The sequence below is a fragment of the Puntigrus tetrazona genome, chromosome 22 (assembly GCF_018831695.1).
Source record: "Puntigrus tetrazona isolate hp1 chromosome 22, ASM1883169v1, whole genome shotgun sequence".
NCBI classification, from domain to species: Eukaryota; Metazoa; Chordata; class Actinopteri; order Cypriniformes; family Cyprinidae; genus Puntigrus; species Puntigrus tetrazona.
This window is the reverse complement of record NC_056720.1, coordinates 941,126-961,628: the sequence shown is the minus strand read 5'-3', so window position 1 is coordinate 961,628 and position 20,503 is coordinate 941,126. Positions and strand designations below refer to the sequence as shown.

At 40.7% G+C, this 20,503-nt stretch overlaps 2 protein-coding genes across 2 annotated transcripts; both read left to right on the top strand.

Annotated features, from left to right (window-relative positions):
• The first annotated feature begins 742 nt into the window (after positions 1-742).
• LOC122328005 (achaete-scute homolog 5) lies at positions 743-1,939 on the top strand. Its single transcript, XM_043223727.1, has one exon. It carries the CDS (start codon positions 759-761, stop codon positions 1,254-1,256), a length of 498 nt encoding a protein of 165 aa, XP_043079662.1. The 5' UTR covers positions 743-758; the 3' UTR covers positions 1,257-1,939.
• A 608-nt stretch (positions 1,940-2,547) lies between these two features.
• cacna1sa (calcium channel, voltage-dependent, L type, alpha 1S subunit, a) lies at positions 2,548-20,312 on the top strand. Its single transcript, XM_043223577.1, is given in 43 exon segments — positions 2,548-3,001; positions 3,997-4,102; positions 5,762-5,901; positions 5,980-6,119; positions 6,195-6,347; positions 6,843-7,048; positions 7,259-7,362; positions 7,532-7,677; positions 7,776-7,854; positions 7,945-8,105; positions 8,444-8,669; positions 9,254-9,461; positions 9,535-9,655; positions 9,739-9,853; positions 9,931-10,030; positions 10,574-10,643; positions 10,735-10,867; positions 11,004-11,133; positions 11,218-11,277; positions 11,367-11,473; positions 12,123-12,210; positions 12,289-12,396; positions 12,484-12,536; positions 12,620-12,766; positions 13,685-13,886; positions 13,957-14,115; positions 14,195-14,305; positions 14,598-14,681; positions 14,782-14,829; positions 14,980-15,006; positions 15,077-15,202; positions 15,773-15,838; positions 15,909-16,000; positions 16,070-16,229; positions 16,638-16,765; positions 17,003-17,099; positions 17,185-17,287; positions 17,693-17,794; positions 17,869-18,002; positions 18,071-18,196; positions 19,089-19,273; positions 19,635-19,716; positions 19,797-20,312. Coding segments are annotated over 43 exon segments (5,331 nt in total). The 5' UTR covers positions 2,548-2,813; the 3' UTR covers positions 20,007-20,312.
• Positions 20,313-20,503: the final 191 nt, after the last annotated feature.

The window sequence follows — 20,503 nt, the reverse complement described above, 5'->3', positions numbered from 1 at the left end:
TTCCATCTTTTCTCCTGAATGCGTCCGATCTGACACCACTTCACAGCTGAGGGGAATTCCACTGAAAGACAGATTAGACATCATTTCATGTTTGGCCCCGAGCTCCAAAAACACACAGGACAAGCGCAGATATGTCTTTAACTTGGAAACACAATGAGGGATTACTTCAGTCCTTTATCTTTCTTTCAGAGAGCTTATTATTCCTTGAGCGCATTCGACTTTCCTCCTATAAAACTCTTGTGTAGTACACAATGTTGTGAATTAGAGATGGATTACTGACACACTGCCGCACGCTAACACAAGCAAACCATCGTAGCACACACGTATCAAACCTTATTTAACTTCAGATTTCTGTCAATAAATCAGACGCGTTATTATTTGCATCGTACGTACAGTTGAAGGCGTTTGCGCTCGCAGACTATGTTTTGGGTCGTTTCGTCTGTATTTCATGTCAAATCCGTGTTAATTGCAAGGACCGTCCGCGGGCTTATCCCGCGCATTTGAACCTCAGACTAAACAGTTATTACGTTAATCTGAAGCGTGTTTGAAGTCCCCTGCTCTAAACTCTCGTCTGTCTCTTCCTGAAATCCTTCACAGGGCTTTCAAAGAGCAGCACAAGCCGTTTTCCGAGTGCCTAGGATTTAACCGAGGAAGAAGACGATGCTTCCTCACCTCAGGAAACGCATGTTAATCCGTCAGTCTTAGAGGCACTTCCTTGGGCGTGGCTTTCGTCTACGAACAAACGAACTCATCTCAACATGGATGCTTCCCTCCAGGACTCTCACTGCCATTTGTCCAGGAACAGCAGGTATTGTGCGCCCCCTGGCGGTTACAGAGGGAGCGACGTTCACGCCGATCGCGCAGTACCGCTGTTTTTATACCCGACCCACGTCGAACAGCGAGTCTACGATAGATCGTACTGCGGCGGCGCGACGCTGCTCTCGTACCTGCCGCCGTTCCACGGGAGCTTCGGCGTTTACGAATGTCCCTTCGAGCCCGCCTTCATCCAGAAACGCAACGAGCGTGAAAGGCAGCGGGTGAAGTGCGTAAACCAGGGATACGCCAAACTACGCGACCACCTGCCCAACGGGAGCACGGAAAAACGGCTGAGCAAAGTGGAGACGCTCCGCGCGGCCATACGCTACATCAAGTACCTGCAGGATCTGGTGGAGAATGCGGGCAGGGCGGAGCAGAACAGAGGAGCGTCGCCACTTTCCGTTTCCGAATCGTCTTCTGAGGAGTCCGTCGGAAGTTAATATGCACAGAAGACATGGCTTTCAACGACTTTTGCCCTGCGACACCAAAACATACTGCTGGTTATCAGATATTAGCATGCGTTTCATTAATGCAAAACTACAAATCGTAATTCAAAAAGAGCAGCTCTCCGGAAAAGACGCAAATAATTTATACTTATTTTTAATTAATTAATTTAAGTTTATTTAAAGGGGTCATATAAGGCAATTTCTAGTTTTCCTTTCTCTTTGGAGTGTTACAAGCGGTTCGTTTATAGATACAATCCCTAAAATTACAAAGACTCAAGAGTCAAACCCAAAGAGATATTCTTCGTAAAAGGCCGTTTAAACACGCCCCCATGAATCTACGTCACTGTGTGGGAAGAATTGCATAACACCTCCTGTATGTTTGCGCAAAGAATAAGAAACTTTTTTATTCTCGCTGTAGTGTTGTTGTTGTGGAGATGCTGCGTGTTTTCAAATATGGTCATGTTTCGGAATGATGAGCTTTTTAAAAATCGATGCATTTGAGAAAGACGCCTAGACATTAAACATATTGCATTACATCAAATACACAAGATAAGGGTATTTCTTTACACTGTTACGGTATGACTCCTTTATGATTGGTCTTCAATAAAGTAAATGAGTTGAATATGGAACAAGAGAGGCATTTTAGTTGGCTAGCGTGATTTAGTGTGTTTTCAGGCATGGACATGAGGGCACAGGGGTCAGGACGCCCAAAAAAGCCTTGAAATCCACACGACACCCGGTTTCTGCTCTCGCATTCTCATGTGATCATGTGAACTATGTTTTTTTATGCTTTTTTAATTAAAATAAATCTTAAATTATACTTGCAATGGGGTTGTTGTTCTTTTACTCAGAGACACAATGACTGTAGTCTTTTTCCTGTTTTTTAAACGACTGTATTAAACATGTTTATAAACTCAGCTGCTGCCTTTCATTTTTAAGTGTAATCAAATTGGCTGTACAAATCATTTCAAGTATTTCTATGTGAGTCCCATACAGCTTTATAAAAACGGTTGTAACTGGTTACATTGAGTTTCAGCAGTGAAAAAGTATTTTGCCATGATTAATTGATCATTTTCACATAAATAAAATGTAGAAATGACCCAGAAATGTTTATGACGGGTTAAGATATTGGTATAGTATAGAAGAAACCTGACTCATCTGTGAGCTGATTGGTTGGGCAACTCAGTGATGTCACAAAGCCCAAACAGAGCTAGCCAATGAGAGCATTCCAAAGTTAACTGCGTGAATGTCCTGCCTTTTATCTATGTCTCTGTGACCATGACTATGTCATGCTCTGTTGTCCCTGAATACGCACGCTTAAACTGAGTGACACGTATTGTCTATATTTATGTTTTAAGTCAGACAGCTGTGGCCCTAACCAAACAAGAGCCGAGGGAGAAATAGACTGAGGGACAGAAAGACAGAGAGACAGATGGAAGAGTGGATTGTGGGGACACGTTGATTTTTCAACCACAGGAAGACCCTGAACTACTGAGGCAAGTACCTGATCTCCGGGATTCCTGCGCCTCCTGCTCTGGTTGTGATCGGATCATGGAGGGCGGCGGGGAAGCTCCCATGAGCACCTTCATCATGGATGAGGAGACGCTCAAGAGGAAGCAGAGAGAGAAACTGAAGAAGCTCCAGGCCACAGGTGGAAACCCTCGGCCGGCGCGATCCCTCCTCTTCCTCACGCTGAAGAACCCCTTCCGCAAAGCCTGCATAAACATTGTAGAGTGGAAGTATCCTTTCGTGAAACAGAAAATGTTTTTAAGTGCAACAATGTTTTTATTTGGAGTTTTCTAATTACTAAACTGGTCAGGTAGAATGTAACGGCAAAATTGAGAATATTAAAATATCATTTTAAATATCATAAAAGTCCTTCTGTGGTATTATTAGAAATATTATATGTATATATATATATATATATATATATATATATATATAGAGAGAGAGAGAGAGAGAGAGAGAGAGAGAGAGAGAGAGCGCATCATGGTTTTGAAAAAAAATGTTAGCTGTGCAAAAATATACAAATAAATAATAAAAAATAATGATAAAAGTAATTTTAGAAATGACAAAAACAAAACATATATTATGGTTTCACTTTATTTTGATGGAAAGTGACTTTGCACCTGCATGTGAACTAACCTTCATTATAGTGTTAGTCGAGTATTAGTAGACTGTTAGAATAAGTTGACATTCTTGAATATCTGTTGGTAGAGCATCACAATAAAGATTTAGCAGACAATAATCAGTCTACTTATATATAAAGTTGACAGGTAGGTGCAAAGTTATTGTAAAATGTTCATAAATTATATGTATACACACCCACACACACATATATATATATGTTTAAAATAAGTTTACAGTGTGAAGTCATTCATTATAAGAGGTGTCAAATATGTAGTTATCAATGTGTTTGAAAAAATCAGCTATGAGATGATAGCTAGTTAATGAGCTCATTCACTCTTGAGCGTGTGGGTAGAGGTGTGTAAATGTCAGTGTTTCAGCACGGCGCGCCGATATTCTGAGAGAACAGCTGCTCTGTCCTCTAGCTCACTAAATACAGACATGCTAAGCTCAGAGAATGCTAGCACACACACAACACACTGAGACTGCGGTCATCAACACACACAGACCTATTGTTTATTACTGCAGTATTATCGCTGTAACACTCAGAAACAAGCGTCAATTTTATGTTGGTGGATGTTTTTATTTTCCTTAACGTTTCTCTCAGACCATTTGAAATCATCATCCTCCTCACAATCTTTGCAAACTGTGTAGCTCTGGCCGTTTTCATGCCCATGCCTGAGGAAGATACGAATAACACCAACAGCAACTTAGTGAGTCTCTCACATACACACACACAAATACAATAAACCCCACCTAAAGACACACCCCAATCTATAGACCACACCCCCATACACTCCCTTAACATATAAACCCTTCTTAATACCTGTATACTCCTCCTAAAGACACACCCCCAACATTTAGGCCACACCCTCATACATTCCCTTAACATATAAACCATTCCCAATACCTGTATACTCCTCCTAAAGACACACCCCCAACATTTAGACCACACCCTCATACACTCCCTTAACATATAAACCCTTCTTAATACCTGTATACTCCTCCTAAAGACACACCCCCAACATTTAGACCACACCCTCATACACTCCCTTAACATATAAACCCTTCTTAATACCTGTATACTCCTCCTAAAGACACACCCCCAACATTTAGACCACACCCTCATACACTCCCTTAACATATAAACCATTCCCGATACCTGTATACTCCTCCTAAAGACACACCCCCAACATTTAGACCACACCCTCATACACTCCCTTAACTTATAAACCATTCTCAATACCTGTATACTCCTTCTAAAGACACACCCCCAACATTTAGACCACACCCTCATACACTCCCTTAACATATAAACCATTCCCAATACCTGTATACTCCTCCTAAAGACACACCCCCAACATTTAGACCACACCCTCATACACTCCCTTAACATATAAACCATTCTCAATACCTGTATACTCCTTCTAAAGACACACCCCCAACATTTAGACCACACCCTCATACACTCCCTTAACACACAAACACTCCCCAATACCTGTAGGCTTCGCATACACTTACAGACTCCACGGTCAAACACACCCTTATTATACAGTCTTCATTTGCTGTAGATAGTTTACATACCCAAACTAAAACATGGTTTATTTAAATGTTTCCATATGCATATAAAGTCCTTATTAAACATTGACATTGAACTACATCCCAAATAAATCAGTGTTAAGTTTTAATCTTTTGGCAGAATAACTGACACCTAATGCCCAATAGTCATCCCACTAAACCCTTGTAAGCATGCGTGACCTTGAACCAGGTGACTGAAAGAAGCAGGTGCTTCGACCGCATGCCTCTGGGACATATGTGGACGCTTTAAAATTAGCCACAAACTCAAACTATAAGCTCTCACACTCTCGCCGTACTCTCTCATCACTGCGGTGTTGTCTAGGGATGTTGTGCTTTGTAATATGATATGTCAGATTGTTCATTTCATAATCAGGTCAACTTCAAAGCATTTGAATGGTAATAAAGTAATTCATCTTGTTTGTCTGTCTATCTATCGATCTACAGTATTTGTCAAAAAAAAAAAAAAAGTGCTTGCTTCAAACTAGCAGTAAATATCACGTTGGCTGTAAAATTCACAGCCTCTGCGCCAGGGTCGTTTTCAAAATGCCTCGGCTGAAACCGGAGGAAAGTGTCAGGCTCTAGCATCTCTTCACCACGTTTCCACCAAATTTGACGTGTGTCAGTTGCCAGAATGTAAAAAGACATGTCGAGACAGATATTCAAAGTCAAAACAAAAGTGTTCTGAAGTAGAAAATCCACAGTCGACACCAAACACCTTGAGATGGCTGTACTGAAGTGTGCTGACAGCTCCATTCATCTCAGTGTTTTGTGTGTGTGTGTGTGTGCATTCACAGGAGAGTCTAGAGTACATTTTTCTCATCATATTCACTATGGAATGTTTCCTGAAGATCGTGGCATATGGGCTTCTCTTTCACGCCGATGCTTATTTGCGGAACTGCTGGAATATATTAGATTTTGTCATTGTGACAATGGGGTAAGACATGCACACCACTCCCTGAATATGGACAGAGACATCTACAATTACAAACACTTACTGTGTGATTCCTCTCAGGTTATTCACTGTCGTGGTGGACTTCATCAATAACATCAGCGGCGTGGAGGCGCCGGTGGAACAGAAAGGCGGGTTTGATATGAAAGCCCTCAGAGCGTTTAGAGTCTTGCGGCCCCTGAGGCTCGTCTCTGGGGTCCCCAGTAAGTGGCACCATCACCTTCCTCTGCTGACCTTTCTTATGTCTTGAGCTGGTTCAAGTGTAATGTCTTCTCCAGGCCTGCAGGTGGTGATGAGCTCCATTCTCAAATCCATGCTGCCCCTATTTCACATCTCTCTGCTGGTCTTCTTCATGGTCACCATCTATGCTATCATAGGCCTGGAGCTTTTCAAATGCAAAATGCATAAAACATGTTACCACACCGGCACAGGTGAGAAATCAAGCAATTGATTTGAGAAACTCGTAGCTAAAGGGGATTTACGCAAAACCAAAATCTACCCAGCAGGCACACAACTTCATAAGATGTTGATATTTGGTTAAATTTTGGTTGTGACGGCAGGTTCTGGGCAATTTCACGTCAGGGCCTGTTTTACTAATAGTTTGCACCAGCTCAAAATGTCTTTTGGTGTTAAAATAGTATTGTCAGGATTTACTAAAGAATTAGCACTGAAAAGGTATAGACAGGTAGGAACTTACTGAATATTCAGTTGTAGGAGGTTAGCTTTAATGGGAGGAGAGTTTCAAAGTGAATCACATAATGCAATTTCTAAACGTTTACACTGGTCAAATTACTGGTATTTGTGCAATTATTTTACGTCCAAAATAAGCATGTCTTAAACTGTTTGTTGAAAGTAGATCACCTACACCAGATCTGCTTATTTGCAACTAGTCATACATATGACAAGTTCATGATCTATACTCACAGATATCATTGCCCCGGGGGATGATGCGCAGGCGGCTCCGTGCGCTCAGGCCGGTAATGGAAGGCGCTGTACTCTGAATGGAACCGAGTGCCGCGGCGGTTGGCCTGGGCCTAATAACGGCATTACCCACTTTGACAATCTGGGATTTTCCATGCTCACTGTATACCAGTGCATCACCACTCAGGGCTGGACAGATGTTCTGTATTGGGTCAGTGACACACTTAATGGTTACCTTAATGGTTGCCAACTCTGCAAATATGCACATTTTGTATTTCTCCGCAAATGAACACACTTTATTCAACTTATCAGCTTGTCAGTAGAGACTCCAAGACTTGAAATGGACGTGTCAGACAAAAGAGACATTAAATATGTTGGTACTATGATAGGGATGCAAAGGCTAACTCTTGACCTATTATAGGTAAATGACGCGATTGGAATGGAATGGCCCTGGCTGTATTTTGTGACTCTGATTCTCTTGGGCTCGTTCTTCATCTTGAATCTGGTTCTGGGGGTTCTGTGCGGGTAAGTCCAAACATTTGTGGCTTTCAGATCAGTATGGTTCTATTGATGTTGTCTACATTTTTAGAATAATGGAAAAAAATTAGTAGGTGTGTCCCAAGTTTTGACTGGTAGAGTACTATCTCAGTAAATTAACTATCCGATACTTTACTTTACTTCTTTATGTTGTCAGCGAGTTCACCAAGGAGAGAGAGAAGAGTTCTCGAAGTGGAGAGTATCAGAAACTGAGAGAGCGTCAGCAGTTTGACGAGGATCTGAAGGGATATATGGAGTGGATCACACAAGCAGAGGTCATGGACAACGACCAGGAGGGGCAAGGTCCTCAAACGCACTCACAAACACACTACAGGATACAGCCATTGTAAATCACGTCTGGTTGAATGTAGTACAACTATGTCTGGGATTGGTCTCCACAGGACTACTTCCACTACAGGATGGATCCGACACCGAAACCCTCTATGAGCTGGAAGCACTCAACAAAATCATGTATTATGTGTAAGTTGAGTGATTGACTGCTAGGAACGATTGACTGATTTTTTTTCCACGTGCAAGTTCTTTGAATTTCTCTGTGCGTGCATTTTGCAGTCGTCATGCTCGTCGCTGGAACCGTTTTTTTAGGAGGAAGTGTCGTGTATGGGTCAAGTCCAGGTTGTTCCATTGGTTGGTGATTTTGCTGGTGTTCTTCAACACTCTGGCCATTGCAACAGAGCACCATGGTCAGACCGAATCTCTCACCAACTTCCAAGGTTCAGTTCTGAGCCCACTAACATCATTCTACAAATATATTCCAAAAACAAGAGTACATTTTAATATTTGCAAACTGCTGCAATATACCCTCTCCGTTACATTTATCTAATAAGTCAGACTTCTATCATTTACTCACCCTGTATGATTTCTGTTGTTCTGTGGAATACAAAAAGTAAGCATTATATGCACAGTTTCTATTCCTTGAATAAAAAAAAAGTCTTGGTAATGAACTACCAATGTAACAACATAAAAGACCAGCTTCAACCAGCTGGAAATTCTAATAAATTTAGATTTTCCATTAGATTTTTTACTTATATTGTTTTTACCTTATTTGCAGACAATACCAATAAGGTGCTGTTGTCTCTGTTTGCGGTGGAGATGTTTATGAAGATGTACGCGATGGGCCTGCCATCATACTTCATGTCTCTCTTTAACCGTTTTGACTGCTTTGTGGTGTCTGTGGGAATCCTTGAGCTCATTCTCGTACGCATGGATGTTATGTCCGTCATGGGGATCTCCATACTGCGCTGTATACGGCTGCTGCGCCTCTTCAAAGTAACCCGGTACGTGACTCTTGACCAGTGCTGGAGAAAGTTCAGCGCTTTTTCGCAACAACAAAAATAAAACACAAATGTGTAATTTTTGTTTAGTATGATTGGATCGTCGAAGGTCAGTAGCAAAGACATTGGTTAGTGAAATGGCATTAAATACGTAGACAAATATTGGTCTTAACGCATTTAACTATTGCAGGTTTGTATAATATTGTAAGTTTGCATTTGACTATTTTTATTGATTTTGAGGAACACTGAATGTGTTTTTGAGTAAACATGTTGATATTTAGTAGGATCATATATAGTAAGATCATGTTCACACAACAGTCACTGATTTCTCTCAACATGGCAACCCCAGATCTGTCAGTGAAAACATGAGGAACAAAGTAACTGGAGTTACTTATTTGAAAGATTAACTCAAATATTTCCATTGAAATTAAAAAAAGTAATCCATTACTTTACTAGTTACTTAAAACAAGTAATTGATTACTTAACTGGTGTTACATTACCCCCCAACACTGTTCTTGACCCAACTGTGATGAACAAAGCATGCACATCTGCATCATAATTTACTGTATTAGTGACATGTTCCTCAGGTACTGGACATCACTCAATAACCTGGTGGCCTCGCTCTTGAACTCCGTGCGATCCATCGCCTCGCTCCTACTACTCCTATTCCTCTTCATCGTCATCTTCGCCCTGCTCGGTATGCAGGTTTTTGGAGGGAAGTTTAATTTTCCAGATGACCATGTGAGACGTAGCAACTTTGACAATTTTCCTCAGGCTCTGATCACGGTTTTCCAGGTGAGTTTTTCTTTCGTACGATGAGCAAGATGTTTGGATTCCCAGCGCATCTCCCACAGTGTCTCTCTTTCAGATCCTGACAGGTGAAGGTTGGAACTACGTCATGTACGATGGCATCATGGCCCACGGAGGTCCTGCCGTGCCTGGAATCCTGGTCAGCATTTACTTCATCATCCTGTTCATCTGTGGAAACTGTATCCTTCGTGCAACAAAAATGTGCCAGTTATAGAGATGGCCTGTCATAAAGAATATGATTTTCCTGAGCCGATACCTGTAGACATCCTCCTGAACGTCTTCCTGGCAATTGCGGTGGACAATTTGGCTGAGGCGGAGAGTTTGACCTCGGCCCAGAAAGAAAAGGCAGAGGAGAAGAAGCGGAAAAGACTTCTTAGGTGAGTACCAAAGGTCAAATAGCAGTAAAAAGGACTTTTTACAGATATTTCTGATGCTTGGTTTGTTCTTGGTGTAGAGAAAACCTACCTGATAAGGCAGAGGAAGAAAAGGCAATGCTAGCAAAGAAACTAGCCGAGCAGAGAGCCAAGATTGATGGGATTCCCACCACAGCTAAGGTCAAAACCACCTGCAACTGACAAAATGACATTATTATTTGAATTGGTGTTATTTTGATTTATTTAGCAGATGCTTTTATCCCAAGCGACTTACAAATGATGACAATGGAAGCAATCAAAATCAACAAAAGAGCAATGATATGCAAGTGCTAAGACAAGTTAAACAGAAAAGAAATAGAGCAAGCTAGTGTTAGAGGCCTTTTTTGCTTTGGTTAATTGTATAATAAATAAAGAAGACAAATACATAGAAGGCACAGAGAAACGATATTGGAATCACTTACGATACAAACACTGGCAGCCAATCAGAATCTATTCTGCTATAAAAAGCTTAAAAATTTTAAGTGACAGATGCATGTGAGCTTAGAATAAAACTTCTTCGGGTGTTAATATCGTTATCTTTATAATTATCTTTGTTTTTTGCCAATGTGTCATTAGCTGATTCTTGAAGAATTTAGACAATAACCAACATTTAATGCCAGAATTCAGTCTACAAAAAGTGAATAAATGGCAAATCTGACTGGGTGTCTTTATGTTATCATGCAGCTCAAAGTGGATGAATTTGAATCAAATGTGAACGAGATTAAAGATCCATTTCCTCCAGCTGATTTTCCAGGTGAAGCAAACGCTATTTTAGCTTTGTTTATTCAGTTCTTATATGGCTTACAGTCAGGTCAGTCTCGTGTTTTGATTGGATTGTTGCCTAGGTGACGATGAGGAGGAGGAGCCAGAGATTCCTCTCAGTCCTCGGCCTCGTCCAATGGCTGACCTGCAGCTGAAGGAGACGGTGGTGCCCATGCCAGAGGCCAGCTCCTTCTTCATCTTCGGTCCACAAAACAAGTAAATTCTCACCTGCTTTTACATCACCCTCATGCATACTGGGAGTTTCATCCAAAGAGCCGAATTTAACTCAGATATGGAGTATAAGCTTTCCACTGATTTTATTAGTTTATTTGATTTGATTTTTTTTCCTCAGGTTCCGCAAACTCTGCCATCGCATCATCAATGCTACAACCTTCACCAACATCATCCTCCTCTTCATTCTGCTCAGCAGTATCTCTTTGGCTGCAGAGGATCCAATCGACCCAATGTCCTTCAGGAACCAAGTAAACTATCTCTAGAACTGCGTATACTGTATCTATCGGTAGCTACCACTGCCTTCAACAGCAAACTTTCTTACTGTGCTTCAGGTCCTGGCCTACGCTGATTATGTCTTCACTTCGGTTTTTACAGCAGAGATTGTGCTGAAGGTGGGATAAGAGTCCGGTGTGTGTTAAAGAAACTGTTTCGTTGGGTTTCGATGGTTTAAAGGGTTCATTGCTTCTTCTGTCCACCGCAGATGACCACATATGGTGCCTTCTTACACAAGGGCTCTTTCTGCCGTAATTCTTTCAACATCCTAGACCTGATTGTTGTCGGCGTCTCCCTGCTGTCCATGGGAATGGAGTGAGATTTGGTTTTACTGACATAGAAATATAGCAGACTTAGCAATAGTAATGTTGTTCTCTTGTGCTCACCAAGCCGCATTTATTTGATCCAACGTACAGCAAAAATATTTTTACTATTAAAAAGAACTGCTTTCTATTTGAATGTATTTTAAAATCACGGCTGAATTTTTAGCATCAGAAATCATTTTAATATGTTGATTTGCTACTTAAGAAACATTTGTGTTATTTTTATTTAGTGCTGGGTAACAATTAATTGCATTAAAGATATATGTGTGTTTATTGTACTGTAAAGAGACACATATACAATATACTTAGAAAACATTTACATGGATTTTTATGTATATATTTATATTCCTATAATTTATATGCAAATATATTTAATTTGTAAGACATTTGTAAAGTTACAAAAGATTTGCATGTTCATATAAACACCGATCTTCTGAACGTTCTATTCAACAATGTTTTTTAAGCAGCAAATAAGCTTATTGGAATGATTTCTGAAGGATCGTGTGACTGGAGTAACGATTCTATATTAACGATAATATATATTCAAATATATGTATTATTTTAAAAATATTTATGAATTTGACTTTTTTGCTGTACTTTGGGTCAAATAAATGCAAACATCTCATCATGTCTTTCCGCAGATCAAGTGCCATCTCGGTGGTAAAAATCCTCAGGGTCTTGAGAGTCTTGAGACCTTTAAGAGCCATAAATCGAGCTAAAGGTCTCAAAGTGAGTCAGGGCATCTAGTTTGGGATTATTACCTGACAAATGTCTCCCTGTTCCTCATATCTTCTTTCTGTCTTTTAGCATGTGGTCCAGTGTGTGTTTGTGGCCATCAAGACCATCGGCAATATCGTCTTAGTCACCATGCTCTTGGATTTCATGTTTGCCTGCATTGGTGTTCAGCTTTTTAAGGTCAGACAGCTCTTTAACATGCATGATATGAGAGTCTGGACTGAGAGAGAATGCAATGTATCATTTATTTTTCTGTTAAATGGACAGGGCAAATTTTTCTTCTGCACGGACCCGCTCAAAATGACTGCAGAAGAATGCCGGTAGGTTTAAACTTTCATTCTTCACTCTGAGATCTCAAACCTCTCCAAAACTACATCAATTTCTCCCCCGGTGATGCTCTCAGGGGAATGTTTATACATCACCAGGAGCACGCTCTTCACGACATGGTGCTCGGTCAACGTACATGGATGAACAGCGACTTAAACTTTGACAATGTTTTGAACGGCATGCTGGCTCTCTTCACCATCTCCACATTCGAGGGCTGGCCAGAGTAGGTATTTAATGATTGACTTCCTTTCATACTTGTGACCCGTGTTGGCCAAATGAGTGTGAATGCGCACAGCACTTTCATGCAAACATAATCTGTTGTGTCGTATGTAAACGTTTGGGGAACTGGGGTATTAGATCTGGGAATTACCGTAGCACTGTGATTTTTGGACTGATCCTGCCAACTTGTAAATCATTTTGTCTTTTAATGTAAAATGTAAAAATTTAAAATGAACTAATTTTTGGAAATGTTACTGATTTTGCCAGCACAGGTCACATTTGTATAGTAGCTCTACATGTCTTTACATACAGAATATTTGTAATAAGTATTAAGACACATACTTCTGATGAACAGATTTCCCTACTTTAGTCATATCCATGAGTACAAATTTGAATGTTTAAGCATATCGTGATATTCCACTGTAACTGTATGCTGCTAATTGTATTGCAACAGTGTGGACAGGACTCTTTTTTGTTCTTACACGACAATGCCCCTGTGTATAAGGCAAGGTTAAAACAAATGATTTAGTCAGTTTGGAAGAACTAACTCATAACCAATGACTTATACATATGGGTGCAGTTTTGAAAGGGCCTTTTCTGTTCTAAAGAAGGGGGTGCCAATACTTTTGTCCATATAGTGTACGTGCAAATCACTGGTGTTTTGTGTTGAGATTTTGGCTTAAATTATACTCAAAATCACACCAGTTCAGCTGGCTTTCTGCAGACCAGTCAAGTTCTTCCACACTGATTTAATCATTCAATTAATTCAATTAATTATTTGAATCTTGCCTTATACACAGAGACATGTTAGAATAGAAAAGAGTCCTGTCCAAACTGTTGCTTTAAAATTGGCATCCCAATACTTTTGGAGTGTATAGTGTAGCTTTTTTGTCATTGCACCTAACTGCATCTCTTTGTGCAGTTTGTTGTATAAAGCCATCGACTCAAATTTGGAAAACGTTGGCCCAATTTACAACAACCGCATTGAGATTTCCATCTTCTTCATCGTTTACCTCATCCTCATTGCCTTCTTCATGATGAACATCTTCGTGGGCTTCGTTATTGTCACCTTCCAAGAACAGGGAGAGCAGGAGTACAAAAACTGTGAGCTGGACAAAAACCAGGTACCGAGCGTCACACAGCATGATAAAGTGACATGATTCCAGATTATAATGTGGTTTTGCACATCGGCAGCGCCAGTGCGTCCAGTATGCACTGAAGGCCCGACCTCTGAGATGCTACATCCCTAAAAACCCACGTCAGTACCAGGTGTGGTACATAGTCACCTCCTGTTACTTTGAGTACTTGATGTTTCTCCTCATCATGCTCAACACCATGTGTCTGGGGATGCAGGTGAGAACACTCAACAGTGACAATCCCAGAAATGTATTATTTGAAAACGAATTTTAATCTCATTTTCATTATCCTTCAGCACTGTAATCAGTCGGATCACATCACTCATCTTTCAGACATGCTTAATGTCATCTTCACTGTACTGTTTACTGTGGAAATGATCCTCAAACTCGGAGCCTTCAAAGCAAAGGTAAGCCCTCCATTTAGACTACTGCCAGAAAACTAAAATCACCTTTAAAGTTGTCTGAATGAAGTCCTTAGCAATGAATATTACTAATCAAAAACAAAGTTTTGATATATTTACGATATGAAATTTACAAACTATCTTCATGGAACACAATCTTTACTACACATTATGATTTTTGGCATAAGAGGTATTGACCAGTACAATGTCTATTGCTACAAATATACCTGTGCTGCTGAAGTTTTGTGCGATTGACCCTCTACTTATACGGCTTTTAAGAAGTGTTTCTTTCTGGTAGGGTTACTTCGGTGACCCCTGGAACGTCTTTGACTTCATAATCGTGGTGGGCAGTATTGTTGACGTCATACTAAGTGAAATTGATGTAAGTTTCTCAATGTGAGGACTGTTCCAGTGCTTGACTTTACCTGTGAGTGCTGATATTGGCTTTCACTCATATTTCCTGGTAATGTCTTTATCTCCAGGCGGCTCTCGCTGCTCAGGGTGGACTGTATTGCCTCACCGGCTGTTCTGTAAATATTTACAAACATTTTTATTATTTCACATCTACACATCACAGCATGACTTTGCATTATTCCTGCATATAATACAACATTGCAACAGAATTGGGCTCATATGATTCAAAGTATAATTACTATCTTACTTTTTTAAACTCTTTTCAGGAAGTGAATCCTATGCAAGCCATAGCAGTAAGTAGAGCTTTGATGACCTATGCTGGTGTTATCCACAGATTCTCAAGGGTTTTTATTTGCTCCTCAGGACTCTGAGAATATGAGCGTGTCGATCACACTCTTCCGGCTTTTCCGTGTCATGCGTCTTGTGAAACTGCTCAACCGTTTTGAGGGCATTCGCAACCTGCTGTGGACCTTCATCAAATCATTCCAGGTCTGAGGCTTCACCGGGTCATTAGGATGCTCTGACAGAGATGCGTCACCAATCGACTGGACACCCAGATTACACACATATCTGCAAGATGTCTTTTAAAGACCTCTTGATCTGGAAAGCATCTGCTGTGTATCTTTCAGACGTCTATAAGATATCAGTTTTACACACATACTGTGACACTTTTATATAGTAGTTCAATAAGAAGTTAAAATGAAGTCACTTATCTGACAGCACGCATACATCTATTTGACATCTGCAAGATGTTTTTTTTTTTATTTTTGAACAAGTGAGCCATAATTGAGTGAGTCAGTGATTCAATGGGCAATTAATAGAGACCCTTTTGCCTCATTTCTGAATTAATCTACCATTTGAACAAATCAGTTGAATGAATGACTTAATTATTCACTCATTAAAACAGTAAGTAGTGGCCACCTAATGGTGGTTTGATCTCATATTTAAAAGTATCATTGCATTTTCCCACCTTTTCTTATTTGTATCTTCAAAATAACCATTAATCTGTTCGGATCTTGCCGTGTAAAAGCATTTATGGTAAATGTTTGCGTTTTTCAGGCTTTGCCATATGTGGCTCTCCTCATCGTTATGCTGTTCTTTATCTACGCTGTCATCGGCATGCAGGTAAAACACATTCACAATGAGTGTGATATTTTCTGCACCGCATTAAATGATAAGCTACCTTCTCTGTCAGGTGTTTGGCAAAATCGCGCTATTAGACGGTACCGTGATCAACCGTAACAACAACTTCCAGACGTTTCCTCAAGCTGTTCTACTGCTGTTCAGGTAGGAGGCGTGAACGCTTTGCTGCACGAGTTTCTAAGCATGTTTGTAAAGACACATATCTGTCCTCAGGTGTGCCACAGGTGAGGGGTGGCAGGAGATCATGCTGGGCTGTTTGTACGGTCAGCGCTGTGACCCCAAATCAGAGTACCTCCCTGGGGAGGAGTACACCTGCGGCTCTGGATTCGCTATTCTCTACTTCATGAGTTTCTACATGCTCTGTGCTTTTCTTGTGAGTATTTGCTCTCGCTCAAAAACACGCACATGCACAGACTCACACATCAACTTCACGTTCTCTGGGGAAGTTCATATTTATGCGTTTGGAAGATGTCATTTTGACGCATTTGTACTTTGATCGGAGCAATGAAATTTGAACTCAACATGACTCAACTCAACTCCAAAATGAAATAAAGAATGCGCATTCTCTGCATTGTTAGGTTTTTATCCCATTTATGAATTCAATCATTATATATTCTATCAAAAAGGTACAATATTAGGAAATTTTGCACAAGCAACTTACAAATGTCAGTATAGATGCTGTGTCCATCGTATCCACCATTTATTTTGCCGACATGCAACTCGGAAACTCGATCTATGATCTTTCTGTATTTGAATGTGAAATATAAGTGCTCTTCTGCAGATCATTAACCTGTTTGTCGCTGTGATCATGGACAACTTTGACTATCTGACCCGTGATTGGTCGATACTCGGACCGCATCATTTGGACGAGTTCAAGAAGATCTGGGCTGAGTACGACCCTGAGGCAACGTAAGCCAATTAACACTAATGTAACTTAAAAAATAAACTGCCAAAATTGGATGCTTTTCAACAGGATATTACATTTTGACTTGACTTTATCAGAAATTGATTGATTGGCAAGAGAAAAGTAACTCATTACTCACTTATTTTTTGCAATTATGTGCAATGTTAATGGTCTATTTTGACTTCAGGCTGATTTTAATTGAGATGCATGTGATTATGTGTTATTCTGGTGTTGTTCTGCAGGGGGCGCATTAAACACCTGGATGTTGTGACACTGCTGAGGAGAATCCAGCCACCGCTTGGGTTCGGAAAGTTCTGTCCTCACCGTGTTGCCTGCAAGGTGAGACACATTTAACACACAAACACATTCATGTGCACACATCTGTATAATCGTTCATTCTCGGTATCACCGTGTTGGTTTCCAGAGACTGATTTCCATGAACATGCCTCTGAACAGCGATGGAACCGTAACGTTTAATGCCACACTGTTCGCTCTGGTCAGAACGGCACTGAAAATTAAAACCGAAGGTTTGAAGCATTATTTACTATTTACCTATTGCTATTTTTATGGATTGACTTACATGGATGAATGCCAATGTGAGCTAATAAAATAAATATATTTTGATTTCACACAGACTTTAACATTCAAAACAGCATGTCTTGCTCTATTTTGTGTTTGAAATGGCAGCAATTATTGTCGCAACGAACAGATTTTTAGTTTTATTTCATTAATTTGTATCACAAAAAATATTGTGTACAGAGTATTATTGCATTGGTCGATATGTAAGTGAGATTTTGCATCTGTGTTATTTCATTTGTGAAATTTACTAGCAATTTCTGAGTAAAAATTGGTACAGAACTGAAATAAACGCATGGAAATAAAGTGCATACTCACCCATTAACGCATAAATTCTTTGAATTGTCTTTTATCAGGTAATTTCGAGCAGGCCAATGAAGAACTGCGTGCAATTATTAAGAAGATCTGGAAACGCACCAGTATGAAACTGCTTGACCAGGTCATCCCGCCAATCGGAGGTAATGCGGTAACGCAAATAAAATGGACGCTATCGCAGTAATATTATCGTTATTAAATGTGGCCTAAATCACAGACGACGAGGTAACAGTGGGGAAGTTTTACGCCACGTTCCTGATCCAGGACCACTTCAGGAAGTTCATGAAGCGCCAGGAGGAATATTACGGATACCGGCCCAACAAGAAAAACAAGAACACCACAGAGATACAGGTCTCTTCATCTCCACATGTGTTTCGTGCTACAACCAGACAGACTCAAGACGTCTCTCTTCCTCGCAGGCGGGTCTGAGGAGCATCGAGGAGGAAGCCGCGCCTGAGCTTCAGCGGGCCATTTCTGGAGATCTTCTGAACGACGAGGAGATGGACCGAGCCATGGATGAGGCCGGAGAAGAGGGCATCTACAGGGTGGGTTCAGAATAAACAGATCAGAGGTGATATAATCAAAACAGATTAAGAGTGAGTTTACGGTTAGTTCACCCAAAAATTCTATTCCATGATTAATTTCTCACCGTCATGTACGACCTCACGTTGTGCCAATCACATGTGCACAATGTCTCCGAAACTTTATTTAGTCAGGTTTGATTTTTTGCGTTTTCACATCCATAGCAAGCATTTTGATAGGAACAACTGACTAAATACTAAAAACGGTAAAAATGCATACAAACATTTCGGACTGAGTGTGAAAGGACCTTGAGATCGTCGTTCATCTCCGAAACACAAATGAAGATATTTTCGATATATTCTGAGAGCAAGGACCATAACACCATCAAGGTCCAGGATCACAGTAAGGGTACTGTTAAAATAATCCATGAGACATAAGGGACTCTACCGTAATTTTACAAAGCTACGAGAATACTTTTTGTGTGCGCAAAGAATTTTTGTATTCTTTATTCAACAACGTATGCGACGTATCAATGCGAATACATTGCTTACATTGTTGCTTCAATCGCATAAATATGTTGCATACATTGTTTACGTATGTGATACTCTCCAAACAGGCACTAAAGGGCGACACAAAGGAGACGAATTCTGGAAAGACAGTTTTCTTTGGGCGCAGAAATTATTCTTGCATTTCTGGTCTTGGTTGCGTTAGTATCCTTGCGGTCTACGGAAGGTCAGAGAGCTCTCGAAACGCGTCAGAAATATCTTCATTTGTGTTCCCAACCTGAACGAAGGTATTACAGGTTTGGAACGACATGATAGCGAGTATTTATGACAGAATTAACTTTTTTTGCGTGAACTGTCCCTTTAACACGCGGACAGCTGTATCTCGCCTCTCTCTTCTTCTGTTGAAAAGCGAGCGGGCGGCCTGTTTGGAAACCACGTGGATCCGTTCTCGATGGAGAGAGGAACCCCGATGGCCACCCAAGTGACCAGTCAGCGCCCCCTACAGATCGCAGACAGCAGAGCGGAGGAGATGGAGGCCTCGGCGGCATACGCTCAGTACCACACCAACACCAACAACAACGCCAGCAGACCGAGGTGAGAGACAAGAGAAAAACAACACAAATAACGCTGGATGTTATGTTTAATGGAAGCACTATTTTGACAGTTGTGATGAAGATTAGCAAAACAACTAATAATAGCAATTTTAAGACTTGAGTTCTGACTTATTTTAAATGGGTAACAACAAAAGTAATGCTTTGGCAAATTATTAGACTTGATAAAAAAATGAAGATAAATATGTATTTAGAAGGTCAACAGGGTTCATTTTGATTTGTCAGTAATCAAACGTTTTTCAACTGCGTATTAAATTTTTTTAAAAGTGAGGTTGGACGTGATGACATCCAGAAGATACAGATGGGACACTGAAAAGTGTTGATTATGTGAAATCTTCCAACAGACGTGAACTCCATTTCCCATCATGCATCAGTGCCTCCAGACCGTGAGGCCCACCGAGCGCAGCGGAGTTCCTCGTACAGGAGGTAAGATCAAACCTTCACAGATGCCAAAGAAATAAAGAAACATCTTAAACGTCATACATCCTTCTGGTTTCGTTCCCCAGGCTCTGAGCGCCGGAGGTTTGGAGAGTCTGGCCAGCGACGGCCGTTTCGTGTCCGTGACCAAGGCAGAGATGGCCGAGGCCCTTCACGTGGATCTCGCTGCGCTGGAGAGGAGATCGGCGGCCCTTCTCAGTAAACGTCAATCACAGTGTGTGTTCAGGAAGAGGAAGACGCCAGTGTCTCGCTCAGACAACACACACTGTCAGGTGTGACGCTCGTCGGAGACGTCTGGAGCCGAATTAAGGCCAAGCCAGAGGGAAGACATTAAAGGGTCACCATCGGGACTCTGGTGTCTCTGTGAGGTTTCATGAGCCACAACAAGTGTTCAAGCTCTTCTAAATCAATCAATCAATCAAAAAAGTTGCATATTGTGTGTAAATTAATGCAAATGTGAATAAATTTAAAAATATATGTTGTAGATTAATTTAATTTACAACATATTTTCCAACCAAACACTTTTGTGACTCTTCTAATGTGATTGTACAATGCTTTGTATTTAAACTGTGATTAAACTTGATGTGAATATACTATACCTTTCATTTCTCGACGTTGTGACATGGCAGAGACATGAAAACAGTCGACTGACCTGTTTGCCATTTCGTGTGTTTACGCGTTATTAAAGTTATTTTAACAGTCGCGAAGAGCCTGGCTCGTACTCGTAGCCGAAAAGCCTTTATATGTCACACACTTTTAAGCGTATCTGTCAACT

Coding starts and splice junctions, on each gene's coding strand:
- LOC122328005 (XM_043223727.1), top strand. CDS start 759: ATGGATGCTTCCCTCCAGGACTCTCACTGCCATTTGTCCAGGAACAGC.